The sequence below is a fragment of the Pseudorasbora parva genome, chromosome 16 (assembly GCF_024679245.1).
Source record: "Pseudorasbora parva isolate DD20220531a chromosome 16, ASM2467924v1, whole genome shotgun sequence".
Taxonomy (NCBI): Eukaryota; Metazoa; Chordata; class Actinopteri; order Cypriniformes; family Gobionidae; genus Pseudorasbora; species Pseudorasbora parva.
This window is the reverse complement of record NC_090187.1, coordinates 32,814,498-32,836,435: the sequence shown is the minus strand read 5'-3', so window position 1 is coordinate 32,836,435 and position 21,938 is coordinate 32,814,498. Positions and strand designations below refer to the sequence as shown.

At 38.4% G+C, this 21,938-nt stretch overlaps 1 protein-coding gene across 1 annotated transcript in view; it reads right to left on the bottom strand.

Annotated features, from left to right (window-relative positions):
• Positions 1 to 6,509: 6,509 nt before the first annotated feature.
• The window catches only part of itpr2 (inositol 1,4,5-trisphosphate receptor, type 2), a 108,063-nt gene continuing 92,634 nt past the window's right edge, over positions 6,510 to 21,938 (bottom strand). Inside the window, exons 56-57 of the mRNA XM_067420330.1 lie at positions 9,568 to 9,729; positions 6,510 to 6,897 (exon numbers count right to left, since the gene is read on the bottom strand). Coding sequence (XP_067276431.1) covers positions 6,820 to 6,897; positions 9,568 to 9,729 — 240 coding nt within the window. The 3' untranslated portion in view covers positions 6,510 to 6,819. The remainder of the gene's footprint in view (positions 6,898 to 9,567; positions 9,730 to 21,938) is intronic.

The window sequence follows — 21,938 nt, the reverse complement described above, 5'->3', positions numbered from 1 at the left end:
CAAAATGATTTCTAAAATATAAGAGAAACATACAAAAATATAAACAGTACTGCTTTATCTGAGAAAAACATCTAGAGAACATAAAACAACAACAATCATAGTACACAGCAGTCAGAAATGAAAGTGAAGAGGCTGGACAGGCTTGTGGACTGAAGTCACCACAGATCATCCAGTGAAGGGTGGTGGTGGGGGGGTTAAAGGGGTACTTAGACAAACAGCAAGTCACTGCCTCCAGATACATGCAATGAAATGCTAAATAGTGTTTAACCTTTTTTTATTTAAATAAACTTTTATATTTATGGCAATATGAACATTTTGTGAAACTTGATAATGAATCCAAAAAAGCTCAGTCTGTATTCAGTAGCTCATTTGAAATGAAACTTGTTAGCAAATTCAAACAACCACAAGAGCCAACAGGAAGAGAGCTGCTTGAGGTGTTAAAAGAGTCTGTTGCTTTAAAGAGACCTTCAGTCTGGTGTTTGAAAGAGATGCAACATCATGCCTCGGCATAGGAAAAAAAAAAACATCCATAAATGTAAGCTTTGAATGACTCATCTTCCCTTTGAGCTGATTTCTAATAAAAGGCATTTACATAACTCTCTCCTTCATCATCCAATTGCATGTCCTTTAAAAATGATTAACTAAATTTCATACTTATTTGTTTTTCTCATGCTACCAAACAAACTGAAATATGCCATCACTGGATCACATCCACAAATTTTAAGTACCTCACTGTGTGCCCTGCAGCTGGCCTTGACACAAATTATAGTTTTATATTATATTACTAGGCTATATTATTCTTGTAATAATATTGCCTTTACAGGAATGCTTTTCTGATTAATTCATTATCAGTTTCCTACCTAGGTGTATCACACACACAGAAAAAAAGGGTGTCAAAATTGTACCTTTAGGGGTACAACAGCTTGTCGGTGCATGAGGCAGTACCCTTATAAGGACAACTTTGTACCATTTTTACCACAAAAAGGTTCATAGTAGTACCTCAAGGTACGCATTTGTACTTAAAGGTACTAATATGCTAGCCTGACAAGCCAGACCCACATCAAGATGTTTGGTCTGGAAACTCACCATAGACAGGGCTCAATCCGAGGGGCGGGATAAACGGTTGTCTGTCAAACTCCCTCTGCACGCGATAGGATAGCGCTACACCAACCAGAGCAACGAAGGTGAAACAGAGCTCGTTGACAGATTAAACATTCACCGTATCCGGTCGGCTAAACTCCGAACACATCTTCCCTTCTTAAGAATGACTTCAGTGCCGTTCTTTGTTCTTTTCTCAGAGAAAAGCTTAACTCTAAGTCTTCCAGAATCGCAGTCAAAACTGATTCGAAAGACCGCCACCGTTCGCCAGTTTCTGTGTTTAATAGACAACAGAAGCATGCAAACGCAACTCGGCCGTCGTCATTATGGCCCCGCCCGCCAACTCTATACACGATGTGATTGGCCCGTCCAGATTCTGAGGAACACAGCTCAGAAGGGTATTGAGAGTTCCTAGACGACTATTGCGGGCAGATTAAATTTGCTGCCGCTAGGGTGCGTCTAGATTTCTAGGCTACTAATATGCACCTTTTAGGAGTAAAAAAGATACAAAGATATCATTTTAGGGGTACTGCCCCAGTGACAAGCTGTTGTACCCCTAATTTTGACACCCTATTTTTCTGTGTGCAGTCTGTGCACAAACTTTGACAAGAATGTGTCCAGCCTATTGCACAAAACTAGCATAAGGGATTAAGCTGGGATATTGCTGATCCTGGCTATATGTATCCACTAATATACAGTTATCTTTCGTTATCGTTCTTGGTGTGAGTGTGCCTTCAGAGTACATTTACACGACAGCGGAGTACAACATTTTGCATACAGATGACAAGATCAACAAGATATCCCGGTTTAATCCCTTATCCTAGTTTTGTGCAATAGGCCGGTCATATTTAATCTAAATATTTTCTTCAATAATTTATTCAGTATTAGAGCTGTATTTTCAGCATCATTACTCAAGTCTTTAGTGTCACATGATCCTTCAGAAATCATTCTAATAGGCTGATTTGATTAAATGTTTTACTATTATTAATGTTCAATGTTCATGTTTTGTTATTATTAATGTTCAACAGTTGTGCTGCTTCATTTTTCTATTGAAACTTTGATACTACTTTTTTTTATGATTCTTTGATGACTAATCTTTTCACACATTAAAAAGTCTTTACTTTTGATCAATCTAATCGCCTAGAAATCTAGACGCACCCTAGCGGCAGCAAATCTTATCTGCCCGCGAGTGTCGTCTAGCAACTTTCAATACCCTTCTGAGTTGTAATCGCCAAACTCTTGTCGGGCCAATCACATCGTGTATAAAGTCGGTGGGCGGGGCCATAATGACGACGGCCGAGTTGTGTTTGCGTACTTCTAGTAAACACAGAAACTGGCGAACGGCGGTCTTTCGAATCAGCTTTGACTGCGACTCTGGAAGACTTGGAGTTAAGCTTTTCTCTGAGAAAAGAACAAAGAACGGCACTGAAGTCATTCTTAAAAAGGGAAGATGTGTTCTGAGTTTTGCCGACCGGATACGCCGAATGTTTAATCTGTCAACGAGCTCCGTTTCACTTTCGTTGCTCTGGTTGGTTGTAGCGCTATCCTATCGTGTGCAGAGGGAGTTTGAAAGACAACCGTTTATCCCGCCCCTCGGATTGAGCTGTCAATGGTGAGTTTCCAGACCAAACATCTTGATGTGGGTCTGGCTTGTCAGGCTATCAATTTAATGCATCCTTGCTGAAATAAATATACATTTTAAAAACTATACATGGTTTACATGCTATTTTTTTTTTTTTAGCTTGACAGATGACCATTTACTTTCATTGTATGGACAAGAGCAGTGTGAACATTTTGATAAACATCTTTTTCATTCCACAAAAAACAACAAGAGCCACATTCTTGCAGATCTCTTTGTCTCTCCTGAAGAACTTCAGCAAGTCACTCCGTAGACTATTAGGTTAAGCAGGAACGCTGAGTCAAATGAAAAATCCCCCTCCGATTTGCAGTGCATTTGGGAAAGAGTGCAGCAGGGTTGATCTCTCGCCGCTCCGAGACCAGCTCATGTGACAGATCTCATCTGCTCTCCGACCAACCAGCATGACAACAACACGCACAATCACATGCAGACCCATCACATGCAGAAAGAAGGAAGGGAGGGTGATATATTTAGATTAATGAGTGTGTTTATGCAGGATGGTGTACACTGTCTTGCCTTACCAACTGTGCACGCCTGAATGATGGAACTGTGAGAAAGACTGTGTGTGTTAAGCCTTCATGAAGGATCTATCATCCTTCAAATATTGACATGCATGTTGAGGGGAGACTGAATTTACAGGTAGAACAAACAGAACGATAAAACATTGAATAACTGCTACGCTTCTATTTGATTGTTCCTGTTCTGTGTTGGAAAGACTTGCCTGCCAGCAGATGAGTGATCAGCGTGAGCGGGGGACATTTAGGAAGAGTGGCAGTTATCCAACTAACTGTCTTCTCGTCCCTGATGGTGCATTCCAGCCGTGCTGGACTTTCCCTTGCTTAGTGACAGCTGTGAGCTATAATGGAGCCATCAGGGGCTAATTTTAACCTGTGTCAGCGTGAAGGCACGAGCAGACGTAGGTCTTTGTAGTCTGAAAAACTAGGCAGAGTCGTGTACCCTAAAACAATATTAACTTAAAGCTTAAAGGGTTAGTTCACCCAAAAATAAAAATTCTCTCAATAGTTACTTACCTAATATCGTTCGACACCCGTAAGACCTCCGTTCATCTTTTGTCTGTTCATCTTAATCTGTCATATTTTTGTTGAAATCCGATGGGTCAGACAGGCCTTTATTGACACCAATGTCATTTCCTCTCTCAAGACCCATAAAAGGCACTGAAGATGTCGTTACAAAGCCCATCTCACTACAGTGGCTCTACAATCATTTTATGAAGCGACGAGATTCGTTTTTGTGCGCAAAAAAGGAAAGAAACAACAACTAGTGATGGGCCGATTTCAAAACAAAGTTTCGAACGGTTGTGAATCAGCGTATCGATTCATGATTCGGATGCGTGTCAAACCGCCAAACTGCTGAAATCACGTGACACTGGCGACACTCTACTGTATTGAAGTGAATTTGCATTTTCTTCAGCCTTATTACTGTCCCTTTTGGTGTGAAAAACATTAACATTTGCCAAAAATATTACTTTTTTTGTTGTTATTAAAAAACAAACAAACAAACAAGACCAGCCCAGGTGAGAAAAAGTAACGCAAAAGGAATGTAACCGTACTTTCCGAATCTAAGTAATGCAATTAGTTAGTTTTTAGGGAGTAACACAATATTGTAACATCTCCTTTCTAACTTTCTCCAAAAATGATCTTAAACTTTTACTTCACAACAACATTTGAGCTCAATTGAATTTGATTTACAAACGTATTGATAATTTTATGAGGAAACGAAGGTGCAATTTTATTATAGATTTAACCCTCTGGCACTCTTCAGTCACCTTTGACCAATGAGGTAATTCATTAATTGTATTATTTAGTTCCGTAAAATGACCTCAAAATACAAAGTAAAGAATATTATTAAACAAAAATACATTTTATTTATTTAATTCGATGTGTTTGGCCAATTTAAAGTAACAAAACAAAAATTAATTGCTATATCCTTCTTATTAATATTTTTTTTTGTTTTTTATCAGTATGATATTATAAATGTTTGATGTCAGACTCAAAGGTATTTTTGTTTACTAAACTATTCTGGGACAGAGTTGAGTTGCCATGTCCATTAAAATAGCATGAGAGTGAGTAAATCTGAACTCTGTACACAGATCTGAAAACACGTGCACCATATCAGCTATCAGTGCAGACACGACATCTACATATTCAATAAAACGATAAAATAATAACATTTCTTTCATAAAATGATCTCATCATCAAAATTGCATAGATGCTTGTGCAAACCTTCCCAAATGATTGCTTCCATTGGTTCACATAATTTAACCATAGTTTTAACTGAAGGGGGGGATTCTGAAATCCACTGCCGCTTCAATATACCTGTATATATTTATATCCTAATTAACTTCATAATCAAAACCTTAATTCATATTTGTCTCCCTATATTACCTTTATTATAATGATTCTTTCCAGTTATGATTTTGTTTTAGTTTCTTGTTTTCTAAAGTGTATATTTGGTCTCTGAGGAGTGACTGAGGGTCTGGCCTAGAGATGTGTGATGTGTCACTAAACACTGGCAACAAGGTCATGTGTTTGGATTTTTGAGGTATCACACACCCCTAACACATCAGGAGTGCAGTAACAGCGTTTGCTCACTTAGCCCGGCTTCCAGAGATGAAATATGGATTTGTCTTTCATTTAATTTATTATGTTTTATTCCTTTTATAGTTCCTTTTACTGAAACACTAAAGACTCAAGATGAATATTGCCTGTACTATTGTGTGTCCCTCTCAATGAAAGAAAGCACATGTTATCAGTATGTTTTGGTAAGAACTGGTTACAACTGGAGCTTAATCAGCTCCAACCTTGGAGAGACTGTGTATCTGTGTATGTGCGCAATATTCTATGTTACAGATCAGTGTTGAGAATGGTGTACAATGGGCACCCTAAGCGATGGGTGGACTTGTTGTTCTGGGCAAGCTGGCGCCTGCTCCATATCTGGAAGGTCACTGCGGGCCTGATTCTGGGGTGAAAGCGTCAACAAGTGACACGTCAGTGGAAACGTGCATCAGATTAACTGACTCGAGTGGAAATTTACCATGACTGTGCATTGTCTCTGAGCCAATCAGAACTATCCACATTGCAGTAATGACGTGGATAAGACCTTGAAAACGGTATAACTGTTGGGACAATTGTATGTACGATAGGGCGAGGCAACGAGACAGTGAGAGAGGGAGTGCGGCCTTTCAAACTCCTTGCGAGACTTGAAGCTGGCTTCTGCTTTTGAAACTTTAAACTATTCTTAAGTAAATTTTTCTTTTAATTAATTGCAATCCTGACTCTGTCTTCATTTCTTCACTACTGGTCCTGGGTCATAAGCTGTTAACCCCTAACATAACTTTGAGTCACAGTCATTCTGCATAACATACAGAGTCAAACTAAGCATTGTAATACCAAATATAAATTCTTTATTATTTTCTGTACAAATGTATATAAGGCAAGCACAAAAAGGATAGTCACATCTCCGACATAAAATACACAATAAAAGTCATTAAGAGTTAAGACTAGCGTTAAGGTCTTTGTAGAAGGTGATGCAAACAGATTCCAAAAGTCACATGACTTTCTGATTATGAGAAAATGTTTCCAGACTCGTATCTTTCATGAAAGTAATTGTAAATAATAAAAAAAACGATGAAATCGCCTAAAGGCACTTTATCTCTCCAGTTATTCCAGCACAGATTAAAGTCCACTCTGAGTTACAGCAATACTCCAGTTATGGACAGGACAAATAAATTGTGAGGGAGTTAATACTTGACTTTTATTTAAAAAAAAAAAAAAAAATCAGACAGCCCTTCCGAAGGCTGTCTGAGTCCTCTAGGACAAAATGGATATGCCCTCATAAGAGCAGGGTTTGTGATTTTCCCAATAAAAAAAAAAACGTTAACAAACGTCTTCCATCTATAAGATTTAAATGAGAAAACACGTATGAAACTCTGTAGTTGTTTCCGTTCATCTAACTGGACAACTGTCATGTCATGATGTAAAGTGTGATTTCACCATGAGCGTAGTGTTGTTCATGGTGTGAACATCAGGATCTGTTTGTGTGGAGGGGTGATAAGTTCTTTCTCAGTGGTGGTTTTGATGGTTTACTGGTGGTGGTCCCAGAAAGCCCAGTCTCTGTTTATTCTTCCTTTGCTCCGTCATCTGTACATGTGGATACACACACACACACACACACAAACACACAACAGACAAAGCTTATTTAGGGATGTAGTACACGCACGCATACAAAAAACACAAAGGCAATTTAGTCACCGCTGAAAAAAAAAAAGTTAAACATTGCAAGACAACGGTAAAAAACCTTTTAATTTGTTAACTGTCTCTTCCCTTATTCTATGCATTAAAAAAACTGTAATAGATCTAATTAGACATTTCATGTACTGTTTGTAGCATACTCTACTGGCGCCTATTCAAAACAAAGGCGTAGTTTGATGATGCCAAGTTTAAGCACAGAATCTTGGGACATTTGGTCTTCACCTCACCACCAGTGGGAAAAAAATCGGGATATGACTGGGACAGAAATCATGTTCATGGATGTGATTATTAACGTTACTGTAGTATGAAGCAGAGCAAGGCTGAGTGTTGTGGAGCTGAGCAAGGCCGGTGGAGCGATTGTTGAGCAAACTTTTGTGCGAGCAGCGGGACTTTTATTATGACGGGACACAGTCGCCGGGACAATTTTCTGCTTTTCCGGTCATGAGTATGAGGTAACGCAGCTCTATTATTCATATTAGATACGTTTAAGTGTGTTTAAAATGATGTTATGACGTTACTCTGTATGTTCGCTCAGCGGTTGCTGTGACACTTATTGCGCACTGCTGAGAGTAAAGCTTTTCTGACAAAAAAATATAATAATGGAAAGCGAAGGTAACGCAGATATGACACAATTGGCAAGCGACTCTCTCAGATGTCCTGGTTCTTTGGTTAAAATAACAATTTTCTCGCATCTTACAAATAGTTGGAAACATTTGGAATATTGTAAGAACTCAACTGAACAAAATATACAGTGGCCTGGTGGTTTTTGGATATTTTACAGCAAAAATACTACAAGTGCACCTTTAAAGAACAAGTCATCTTTTAATTTACAGTGAAAAAATTCTGTTTAACAGCTCACAATTGATCATTTTTCCACATAAAAGTGTGATTTCTTTGAGATTTACTTATCAATTAAAGGGTTAAATTATGTCATTAATTACTAATCCTCCAAAACTGTAAGTTTTTCATCTTCACAGTACAAATGAAGATATTTTTGAAGAAGCCATTTAAATCTGATATGCGTCACAATTTATACAACAAAAAAACTATCGCAACTTTTGTTTTATGCCGACTTGGTAAACATAATTTTACGTAATGTTTTAGTATAATGGAAGTCCATAGCAACCAAAACAGCATGGTTACTAACATTCTTTATGTCTTGTTTTATAGAAGAAAAAAAACTCATACAAGTTTGGAACAACAGTACTTTTTTGGCTGAACTATTTCTTTACAACAGTGTTATTTGGACCAATTTCAAAATGACCTCTTATTCCATGGGTCACTTTTTTACTTCCCTAAACACTGGGTTTAAATCGACATCAGTCACATGGTACATCAGTGGCCAAAAGTCATGTCCGGACTAGGAAATTCTAAACAAGCGTATTGCGCATTTGTGCTTGTAGTCAATTGTTTAATTTGAGATAACAATGAAAAATGTCAAATTGAAGGGGCATAATTGCCATACAAAGAAATTAGGAGAACATGTAAAAACAAGAGAGAATCAACACAAAATATTAACTGATGTTGTGGTAAATGTATGATGTTTCCTGAGCTTTTTGTTAATCTATGCCTTTTGTTTAGTAAAATAAAACCTCTTGCTTTAATTTGCCTTTTTTTTGCTAAATAACCAAGTTTAGTGTTTTGTTTTTCCCTCATATTCAAAATATTTCCCTCATATTTTCATGGTTTAATAGAGCTTGTAGGGTCATTAAAACAAATATCACGTTTGGCCACTACTGTACCTTTTTTCGACCTCATGGCTGTTCCAGACAAAAAGAAGGATCTACACAGTAAACAGTCCTAGCGGGAAAATGGAGGTGGAACACAGTGTGCTACACTAAATCAGAGAGAGCCTGTTTTTCTGAACACATGACAAGTTTTGGATTTCGCCCACTGCATCTGAGCTGGATCTCAGCCTGGCTCGAGCTGAGAGGTGAGGAGGATCTGTTTAATTAGGCCTGGCTGTCGGAGGAGAAATCACTTTAATAAGTTATTTAACATCCAGCGCTGCCAGGAGAATTACAGTAAGCCCGCTCCTCGTGACCGTCCGGAATCAGAAGGACTGCTGGAAGATGTGAGGGGCACCGCGGTGTGGATAACAGTTCTTGTTCGACTCTTTCTGGCTCACTGGTTTGGGTCACTGCCGATTCTCAGTGACTGTGCAGTTCTTGTGCGTTTCTGCACAGAACACAGTTCAACTCTGAAGTCTAAGGTCAAACAAACACACAGACCTTGGTGAGACGCTTTAAAAAAAGAACTGAGCCATGGGGCAGCAATTTCTTTTCTAACGTCATTCCATTAGAACCCAAAGTTCTCCCTCTCCCTGTGTCATGTGAATTAGTTAAACTGTTTGTGCAGAATCACATGTGGGCCAGGCAGGTGATGGCAGTGATCCGACACAGCGGAGCAAAGCCGGAACATCCACATCGCCCCGGGGAACCGCCCCACCCCAGCTCTGACGCACTTCCACAGCAGGGTCTAACAGTAAACACTTCAGAGGCCCCGTGAGGAAAAAAGATGAAGCTCTGTGAAACCATTGGATGGTGTGCTGTATGTTACCTGTTCTTTAAGCTCAGACAGCTGGCCAGACAGCTGAGCCACGAGAGTGACAGTGGTGTCCAGTCTCTCGTGCAGTGATCGGATCTCGTTCTGTTCGCTATCTCCCTCCGAGCTCACCAAAGACATGGCCCGCATCCGGGGAAACCAGTCCAGATTCTTTTCCTGAGAGAGAGAGCGAGAGAGAGCGAGAGCGAGAGCGAGAGCGAGAGAGAGAGAGAGAGAGAGAGAGAGAGAGAGAGAGAGAGAGAGAGAGAGAGAGAGAGAGAGAGAGAGAGAGAGAGAGAGAGAGAGAGAGAGAGAGATGAGAGATGAGAGATGAGAGATGTGAACGTTGTTTCCCAAGCATATTTAGCATTACGGACATTTGCATTGTTTTACACATTTACATTATCATTGTACAATTTTGGATGAGCAAGATTTTTTTTTTAAAGGTGTCATGAACTGGCTTTTTTCTACTGTTGTCTGAGGTCAACTAATGACATCTGTGTGGATTTTACATTCAAAAACATAACTAATAAGTAATAGGCTATTTTCTACACTGGTTTTGAGGCTGTCTTCTGAACGCTGGGTTTTGATGGTCGTGCAGCACTGGAGACTTGGAAGTAAACGCCCACGGCTAGGATTGGATAAGATTTGCATATTTCATGAGCTTCAGCTCCCCTGTCATATCTAACATGAGGGAGAAATTATTAAAGCGGCAACTGCAAAGATTCTCTCGACCACAGGGCTCATAAACATCTTTATCAAGCAAACACAATGATTTATTTCTCATCCACCCTCGATTGATTGGACTATTATTTCTATATCACATGGCCCGCACGATTGGTCGATATAAGCACGAACACACGCACGCACGCACGCACGCACGCACGCACGCACGCACGCACGCACGCACGCACGCACGCACGCACGCACGCACGAATGCACGCGGTGTAGAAACCACACAGCCCGGGACTACTATTAGGCCTACATATAAAAAAGACTTTTTACCCATAAGTTTGTTGCACCATTCCTGTCGGATCCAATATAGAAGGCACAACATTGTGTCTGCAAATCCAGCACTTGAGGCTTGTTTACAAACGATTCCGCAGTGAAATGAAGCGAACACACAAATGTTCTTCCCCACGTGAGCTGGAACTTCATTAAAAATAAATGAAGTATCACACATTCCTAATATTATGATCTGAAGGAAGCTTATGCAGTGACCGTGTTCTTCCACAATATCTTGCTATCTTCTTCCACATGTTTATTTCTGCTGGCTAGTGATCCGAACAGCTCCATGAGTCCGATGACGTAAGGATGAAGCTCACAATCATTTTTTGGGACTGGGGTCTATAAAAGCTTTTCTTTGACTAACAAGGACGTTTTCAGCTCTGAAATTTACAGGATAATCTTATATTACCATGACCTTTCATATATCAAAAGCTCAAGGGAAAGTTCTCAATTCATCACCCCTTTAAAGAAATTAATACCTTTTTTTTCTGCAAGGATGCTAGATGATTTCAAAATGCTGTTCTTTTTAACCTTCTGCACATCAAATGATCCATCCCATCAAAAATTACTATTTTCCACACAAATATTAAGCAGCACAACTGTTTTAAATGTTGATAATAAGAAATGTTCCTTGAGCACCAAATCAGAATAATTTCTGAAGGATCATGTGATCATGCTGAAAATCCTGCCTTGCCATCACAGGAATAAATTACATTTTATATATTTCACTATTACTGTTTTACTGTATTTTTGATCAATTAAATGAAGCCTCGGTGAGCATAAATATGGAAGCCCGTTTCCGCCCCACTAAATAATAAATTGTGACTTTTTAACTTAAAATTCTGACTTTTCACACAATTGCGAGTTATAAAGTCAGAATTCTGAGATTTAAACTTGCAATTGCGTAATATATTATATTTAAGTCATTCTCAATGCATAAAAAGACCACACTGAAACTTGATTTTCCCCACTGATTTTAAAGAAAAAGGAGAAAATAAATGGGAAATTATACTTCCAGAACCACGACTGCAAAAAAGGTGACACGTTGTATTGTGATATACAGACTAATGGCTTAAGTGCAGCTTTTCAAGCAGTTAACAGATGTATTCAACAAATAAACAACTACAAAACATTAAAAAACATAGATCTCACAAAAAAACAAGACTTACAGATTATAGATGATAACGGAACACTGCACACAACAGGTCATTTGAAAAATGACAGTAATTGTCTTCAAAATCATTGCTGAATGCAGTGAATTTGTAACAAAAGGTGCTGTAATGGCTGTATAATTTAACGATAACTTCTTGAGGAAGTTTTACCCTGCTGACCGTCTCACGCTGTACAGTGCAAGTATAGCAGCAGAGTTTTGTTGCATAACAGTAGCTGTTAAAGGCCTCAAAGACTGTACTGCACCTAATCACAGCATGTTGTCACTAAGAAACTGTCTCCCTGGCAAATGGTGAGCCTCAAAAATGTGTTGCAAGACTGTTCTAATTTGGTCATGGATAGAAACAATGCAACATTTATATACACTGCTGTTTAAAAGTTTGGTGTCTGAAAGATTTTTTTATGTTTTCTTATGCTCACAAAAGCTATATTTATTTGATCAAAAACACAGAAAAACAGTAATATTGTGAAATATATTATTACAATAATACTAATAAAAAAAGATTTCTAATCTAATGCATTTATATATAATTTATTCCTGGGGGGACAAAGCTGAGTTTTCAGCATCATTACTCCAGTCTTCAGAGTCACGTGATCCTTCAGAAATCATTCTTATATTCTATGGGAACTGTGTTTTACTTTTTTCCCTCGGGATTCTTTGATGAATAAAAAGTTCAAAAGAACTGGATTTATTTGGAATAGAAGATCTTTGTAACAATGTAAAAGGGTCATTCCATGTTAAGTCAACATGAGGTCCTCTGCTAAAAAGATTTCAAAGATTTTGTTCTGGTCAAAGAAATACATAAAAGAAGACTTTAGCAATCTTTGTTGCATAATAAGGCAATGCTGACCATTCAAAAAACGGAAAAATCACCTGTTTGTTCAAGTTCAAAAACCAAATTTGGGTCACTGCAAACAGCTGAAACTTTTTTTCTTTTAAAGAGGAATATCTGAAGAACAAATAATGTCGAAACTAGAAATGTGTGTGTGTATATGTATATGTATATGTATATATATATATATATATATATATATATATATATATATATATATATACAGTCTTGTTCAAAATAATAGCAGTACAATGTGACTAACCAGAATAATCAAGGTTTTTAGTATATTTTTTATTGTTACGTGGCAAACAAGTTACCAGTAGGTTCAGTAGATTCTCAGAAAACAAACAAGACCCAGCATTCATGATATGCACGCTCTTAAGGCTGTGCAATTGGGCAATTAGTTGAAAGGGGTGTGTTCAAAAAAATAGCAGTGTCTACCTTTGACTGTACAAACTCAAAACTATTTTGTACAAACATTTTTTTTTCCTGGGATTTAACAATCCTGTGAATCACTAAACTAATATTTAGTTGTATGACCACAGTTTTTTAAAACTGCTTGACATCTGTGTGGCATGGAGTCAACCAACTTGTGGCACCTCTCAGCTGTTATTCCACTCCATGATTCTTTAACAACATTCCACAATTCATTCACATTTCTTGGTTTTGCTTCAGAAACAGCATTTTTGATATCACCCCACAAGTTCTCAATTGGATTAAGGTCTGGAGATTGGGCTGGCCACTCCATAACATTAATTTTGTTGGTTTGGAACCAAGACTTTGCCCGTTTACTAGTGTGTTTTGGGTCATTGTCTTGTTGAAACAACCGTTTCAAGGGCATGTCCTCTTCAGCATAGGGCAACATGACCTCTTCAAGTATTTTAACATATGCAAACTGATCCATGATCCCTGGTATGCGATAAATAGGCCCAACACCATAGTAGGAGAAACATGCCCATATCATGATGCTTGCACCTCCATGCTTCACTGTCTTCACTGTGTACTGTGGCTTGAATTCAGAGTTTGGGGGTAGTCTCACAAACTGCCTGTGGCCCTTGGACCCAAAAAGAACAATTTTACTCTCATCAGTCCACAAAATGTTCCTCCATTTCTCTTTAGGCCAGTTGATGTGTTCTTTGGCAAATTGTAACCTCTTCTGCACATGCCTTTTTTTTAACAGAGGGACTTTGCGGGGGATTCTTGAAAATAGATTAGCTTCACACAGACGTCTTCTAACTGTCACAGTACTTACAGGTAACTCCAGACTGTCTTTGATCATCCTGGAGGTGATCATTGGCTGAGCCTTTGCCATTCTGGTTATTCTTCTATCCATTTTGATGGTTGTCTTCCGTTTTCTTCCACGTCTCTCTGGTTTTGCTCTCCATTTTAAGGCATTGGAGATAATTTTAGCTGAACAGCCTATCATTTTTTGCACCTCTTTATAGGTTTTCCCCTCTCTGATCAACTTTTTAATCAAAGTACGCTGTTCTTCTGAACAATGTCTTGAACGACCCATTTCCTCACCTTTCAAATGCATGTTCAACAAGTGTTGGCTTCATCCTTAAATAGGGGCCACCTGATTCACACCTGTTTCTTCACAAAATTGATGACCTCAGTGATTGAATGCCACACTGCTATTTTTTTGAACACACCCCTTTCAACTAATTCAACTAATTGCCCAATTGCACAGCCTTAAGAGCGTGCATATCATGAATGCTGGGTCTCATTTGTTTTCTGAGAATCTACTGAACCTACTGGTAACTTGTTTGCCACGTAGCAATAAAAAATATACTAAAAACCTTGATTATTCTGGTTAGTCACATTGTACTGCTATTATTTTGAACAAGACTGTATATATATATATATATATATATATATATATATATATTAATCAACATAATTGAATTAATAATACTGTTCTAAGTGCCAATTATATTTTTGTTAAAGGTTTGCATGCTCGTAACTATAAAAGAATTAAAGAAATTTATATATGATTTTAGATTCTGGTTCTTAACAAATATTTGTTTTGAAATCTTCGTTTTGAAGGCCCTATATGGTTCAATCCCATAGATATGGGGATCCAAATGTGGCCTCCATGTCCAAATCGTTGAATATGAGCCATTTTCAATATGATTTCGAAAATCAAGTGTGGGTAACTTCTAACAGCTGATATTTATTGCATTCAAAGTTATCTTACTATCATTTCAGATTTTTGTTTGTATGAAACGTTTGTTTTGGAATCTTGATTTGTAAGGCGCTATGGTTTAATTCCAGATACTGGGATGTAGCTTCAGAAGCTGTTAAAATGAACAAAATAATGTCCTCCAAATATCCCTGAAACTGGTATAGATTCTTATAAATACACTTTTGAGAAGTTAATGTGCCTCAACATGACCATTACAGTGGATTTCTTTGGTACTCAGAGACACATGATGAAGGCGATTGTTTTGACAGAGGGAAACAAGATACATCCCTAGTTTCAACATTATTTATTCTTCAGATGTTCCCCTTTAAATGCAATAGGTGTCAGCTGTTTGAAAAGTTACCCACATTTGGTTTGACCATTGAAAATAGGTCAAATTCAACAATTTGAAAATGGAGCCGCATTGAGATTCCAACATCTATAGGCGTGAACCAAATAGGGCCTTAAAAATTAAGATTTCAAAAGAAAAATTTAAGAACCAGAATTTAAAAGGAATAGTATGTAAGATTGTGGCCAAAACTGGTACTGCAGGTGTATCCCCTCTCCCCCTCCCCCCCGACTCGAGGTTGCCAGATAGGCTGCAGGATCAGCAGGAGCGTTTGTAGCTGCAGCTGTGGTAACTAGAGCAGAGCTGGCAACCCAGATACCCAAACACTACTGACTTTCTGATTGGCCGATAGGTCAAAACACAACATGTCAACATCAACATCAGTTGAGGGCTGCAACAACAACTTTATAATGACAATATCTTGGCCGGACCAATGTTGCCAGTGATATAAGTTTTTAAAATCAACATGATTTCTCAATGTCTAATGACATATCAGGACCGTTTATGATTAATTGAAATACATTTCTTACATATTGTCCCTTTTAAATCATACTGAGATATGTTCAATATGTTTAGCTGAGTTACAGGCATGCACACTTTGGATAAACAACATTTAAGGCACAGGTATGTTATAGGCAATTGTTTTGACAGAAAAAAAAAATGACACACATTTCTAGTTTCAACATTATTTGTTCTTCAGCAGTTCCTCTGGGAAAGAAAAAAAGTATCAGCTGTATAAAAGTGACCCACACTTTTGTTTTGTTAAAAACAAAATGGAAAAGGATATTGGATTCTTTAATACTCCTCGAGATACAGGCATGCAAAGGTAAAGACATAAAACACAAGAAGAGTTCTTTTTCCCATTTTTGAAGTGTCACTATTGGCATTAAATGCAACAAATATGGCTAATGATGTGGCCATCTTTCACAAGTAATTTTACGCCCCTATAATTTGTATCAGGTGAATTTTAACCCCCCTCTACAAAATAGTGAATTAATCAGTAAATATATATCAATAAATATGACTATACTCATCATCAGTAAATATGCCAGTTCATATTTTGGCTTTCATCACTATTTATGTACAAATTTGGTTGATTTTACACGGAATGACACCTTTAATGTCACTTTTGTTCCATTTAAAGCATCCTTGCTGAATAAAAGTATTAAATAGTACAGACCGCATTTGAATGGTATAGTGCTAAAACACAACCCATTTAATTGTGCAAAGTTAGAACAGCAAAAAAGCCAAATAAGAATGCAAACTCATTGCTTGGTGTCTAACATAATTCTCAAAAACAAACAAAACTGTACAAATCTCAAAGAATTTGAAACCAAGACCACACTTAAATGTTAAATAGTTAAGTGCGGCATATTATAGCCTGACTACATTAGAAAACGGACTTCCAGTCAATCACCAAGACCCCTATCTACTAGCAATAGTCAGCTTAGAAATATGAGCAAGTGTGCTAAAACTCCCTGCTAAAAAGCATATAGAGTTAGAACAAAGACATGGATGCAATGATACATTTAGAAACAGGAAGTAGTTTTTCAAAACCACTTGCAGTCAGTGTTATAAATGCTTTTTTTGTGTTTTAGACAATAACAGTGAGTCATTATGTTTGTAAAGTGTGTGTGCCCACACAGTAGCTCACGTACAGGATATCTGTTTGTAATGTTCCACAAATTGTGTGCGCGAGTGTGTGTGATTAGTGTGTATATGCGTTTATCTAGTCTGGGGTTTGTGGCGTGTTTGAGATAAGGAGGGGTGTCTCATCACAGCAGTTATGTAAGGTGCTTTTCACAGTCAGTCAGCCTGACAGGAGCGATGCAAGGTGCTCAGAGAGATCCAGGATATGTTTAGAGGTGGGAAAAGACTGCCTTCCCATACACAATTATGAAACAACACACACTCACGAGGAGACACACCCGGGCACGCGCACATTCTGACTCGAACAGTGCTTTTCTCCGCTATACAATAGGGAATGAGGCTTTCCAAGAAAAACACGCTGAATAAACACGTTGCTCTTCTGAGAAACAGACGATTGAACAAGGTCAAGCACTCTTTCAGATCAAAAACGGGACAAAGCACCTCTATTTCACTGGAAAAGAGCAATATTGTTTTGTAGAATGTTTCATTGGGATCTAAAATAGGAAAAAATAGGAAAGGGTTGGGCATAAATTGTGTCAAATTGGTTCAAGGGAATGGTGCATTATGAACTCTATGAAAACATTAAGGGAAATGGGAAACCATAAGTTGAGTGAGGACGGATGAACAGAGACCAGATTGTGAGGGTCGAGTCTCATGAACTGGTCCATTTTTTTTGTGGTAAAGATGCAACCTTTACCACAGGACAAGCGGAAAAAATCAAACATGGGAGCGAAAAACCAAAGGTTTTTTAAAAGGAGAAAAGAAAGATCAGGAAACCCAGACAACATTGAGCGATAGAGTTTGGTCAGGGTCATCTGATCATAATTTATCATAAATGATCTATGATTAATTAATATTGAACATTCAATGATAAATGAGATTTCCAGTTGCTTCATAAACTCTGTGCAAGGCAAATATTAATGTTTTGAATTAATACAAATATTAATTTATTGAATTGACAGTACTGTTCAAAAGGTTGGGGTCAGTAAGAGTTTTGGTAACAATTTATACGTTTTAATTTGTTAAAGGGGGGTGAAATGTAGTTTCATGCATACTGAGTTTTAAACACTTAAAGACTTGGATTCCCATCCTAAAAACATGAACGAAGTAAAAAAAGAAGAAAAAAAGAAAAGAAAAGTTGGACCTTTGATGGAGTATTTCTGTGCCAAAAATAGTCCTTCCGGTTTCTCATGAGTTTCGGAACGTTTTTTTCATGTATGGATCTATCTGAAGTCAGATACGGTGGAATGTCTTTGTATGGGCCGTACGGGATCTTCTCCCGGAAATGCGTCCGCGACTAGAGCGAGAGAGCAAGCGCTTTAGGGAAGCCTGCAGTGCTGCAGTCACAGGACTTCATGAAATCAACAATGTTACTAAAGAAGTGTGTTTTTGGTTGTCAGAGCAAGATAACCCTGTACAGCTTCCCAAAGAACCCAGCGTTAATGGGACAGTGGATGGGGTTTGTTTTTACTGAGCAGCAACGGAGTTGTTTTTGTTTGTTCCCTGCATTTCTGATACGATGGTTTATAAACAAGAAACAGTTCAACTCTGGATTTGTAGCTCGACGAATGCTGAAAGATGGAGCAGTTCCAGCGATTAAGCTTCACGGTCGTATGTTGGAAGCAGGCTGTGCGGAAAACTGCTTCAAATGTCTGTGTTGTTAGCCTTCAACTCCTTTATTCAAATGGGCTACTATTCCATTGTTTTTGTATGTAAACACGCACTAGTCTGATGTGTAAAACCATTCCGCTTGCTACTGCTAACATTAAATCGCACACATTAGTCCATAAACCAAATTATGTCCTCATAAACCACGAGTAAACACACCCGAATGTTGTAAACCTCACGAGCATGAGCATGCCCAGTTACAGTACATTCCATTGAGACGTGATGTAGTCGTCGTTGCTGCTTCTCCTGTTCAATTTCAGTCTCTAGATCTGATTCTGGATCATACTGTGTATGTATGGCTAAAATAGATTGATCTCAAGGGTTTATTTAGGATAATGTTTTTTTTCCCCCTCCACGATTAAGGATGTCAGAGCTTTAAGACGCTTTCAACGAAATAGCTGCGCTAGTCATTATTTAGCTCTGCTCACACGATACGCCTCCAGTCGCTTTTCCGGAAAGACTCGGTACAGCCTATCTTTCTTTTATTAATATGATAACAACAAAAAACTTTTCTCCCCCAATACTCAAGATTGACATGAGATTGACTGAAACTGAGTGTTTCACCCCCAATAACAGTAGCCAACACCTCACAAACGTACATGTATATGCTTTTGCACAAGCACACTACTGCAGACTTGTGTGTGAGAAAGGTGTCATTAAAGTGCCAACTTCAATCTGACAGACAGCATAATCGTTCGATCACATGTCCTCTGTTCTCATCATCATAAAGATGCTCTTTTGCAATGGAAAGCCAGTTTCAGAGAGCTGCTATTGACTCTGCTCTGGAAATAGCAGCATGATTGCAATAATCAGTTTGATTAGTATGGCCGGCCACTGCACACGCACTCCTGCAGTCATCTCTCTTCACGCACACACACACCTCTGGCTGGTCCCTACATTGTAGGTGATCTCAGGTTTATATTACATTTTGGGGACATTTGGTCCCCACAATGTAATATAAACAAGTACACACACACACACACACACACACACACACACACACACACACACACACACACACACACACACACACACACACACACACACACACACACACACACACACACACACACACACACACACACACACACACACACACACACACACACACACACACACACACACTGAGACGCCCAGCTAAGGAGAAACGGATCCAACGGTGAATGTGACCTTTGAACTTGCATTGATCACAATTCTAGAGGCCGAAGAGTTTTTGCTCTCTTGTTCCTGCCGACAGCGCGTGACGACGGTGTTGCCAAGGAGACGCCTGACTCACTGTGTGATAATGAGCGGCGTAGCAGGTGTGTGTGTGTGTGTGGGACAGGAGAACACGTGCGAGGATAGGCTGAGCTAATAGCAGGCCACTTGAGATGGGTTACATAATGCTGTGACTGCTGCAGTACCTGCTCACACTCTCTCTCCAGCAGCCTGTGAGTAATAATCACACATGCGTGCGCGCTCACACACACACACACACACACACACACACACACACACACACACACACACACACACACACACACACACACACACACACACACACACACACACACACACACACACACACACACACACACACACACACACACACCAATGTAAACTCTCAGTTTAAACTGTGCTGCTCTTAAAAAGTGTCTCTCTAGAAGTGGTTTCTCTTTGAATATGAGCAGCTAGGGTGTGTAGAGAGTGGCATTAGTTGTGTTGTCAGGTGAATGGAGTCTACAAACACACACTTACACCTATAACAATGTAAAAGTCAGACTAGTGTTTTGCATTTAGTGACTATTTCCTAACCTCTGCTATAATACAAAAGCACTGGTTATGTTTTTTTTCCTTATATGAGACTGAACAAACACTGACAAAACTAAACAACCCTTAGTTATGAGTCTCCCTTGTCTCATCGCAGCTTTAATAAGGACCCTTGTTTTTGTAGCAATACACAGTAATTATTTAAATGTAGTACTAATACAACTCAATGTGTCATCAGCAGGCAGAATCCTGCAGAAAGCGCTGTAGATTTCCACTGAATCCAAACATCAGTCTACTAATATAGCATTTTATTGGCCAGGTTGATAAACTGAGAAACCTTTGGCCATTTTCAGATTATCAGCAATCTGCCGCTTCTCCTTCTTCTTTCGGCTCTTCCCTTCAGGGGTCGCCACAGCCAATCATTTGCCTCCATTATTATCAGCATCTGCCACTAACAGTGCCTAAACGGCTTCACCGAATAACAGTGTTTGCACTCCTTTCTGTCAATTCCAAGATTTACACACACATGCATGCAACGCACACTTTTATGTAAATTAATATTCAGCAAGGATGCATTAAACAGTAAAGATATTTATCATTTATGTTACTTTTTTATTTTAAATAAATGTTGTCTTTTTGAACATTCTATTCATCAAAGAATCATGATTTTTTTTTAAATCATGATTTCCCCAAAAGGCAAATTTTCAACATTGATGTTTCTTGAGCACCAAGAAGAATCATGTGACACTGAAGACTGGAATATTGTGAATTGTGGGGACTTTCCATAGATGTAATGGATTTTATACTGTACAAACTGTACATTACATCCCCCTACAATGCCCCTGCCCCAAACCTACCCATCACAGGAAACATTTTGACATTTCCAAAAGAACTCATTCTGTATGATTTAGAAGCTTTTGTCCCCATGGGGACCTCCATTTTTGTCCCCACGAGTCTGTGTGCATTCAGGTTGAAGTCCCCACCAGGATAGAAAAACATGTTCCCACACACCCACACACACGTTTTTGTGAAATGTGGGGACATTCCATAGGCGTAATGGTTTTTATACTGTACAAACCGTATTTTCTATCCCCCTACACTGCCCCTGTCCCTAAACCTACCCGTCACAGGAAACATTCTGCATTTTTACCTTCTCAAAAAAACAAATTCTGTATGATTTATTAGCCTTTTGAAAAGTGGGAACTGTTGGCTGGTTCCCACAATGTAATATAAACAAGGACACACACACACAGTTTTATCACTGCAAACAATGACAATGAATCAACCTATATTATATCCACAGCAAAACTTATTTAATGCTGCAATTACAGATTTTGCTGTTGGAGATCAACAGAAGAACAGGAGGTAAGTTACATAATATACAGTTAATTAATTATCTATGAATAATTACAACTTGTTGAGTAAAAACAAGACAAGTTTCATCCGACAGTGAGAGACATATTGGCACAGACATGACTGACTAAGACGAAACACATTGCTGATTGACATAAATTGTCTCTAAAAAATATTTGGACATTTGAAATGCCTGAATTTCACTGCATTGCACAAGAATAATAAACAAATGATGTTTTGCTCAGAACTACATTTGGTAACACTTTATTTTAAGGTTATATAAACGTTTACACGTTACTACATGTACTTACAATAGTAATAACAGCAAATTAGGCAGAATTACAAGTAACTTACCCTAAACAAAACTGTAACGCTATAGTAAGTACATGTAGTTAATTAATATTACTTATTTGAGTAAGTACAA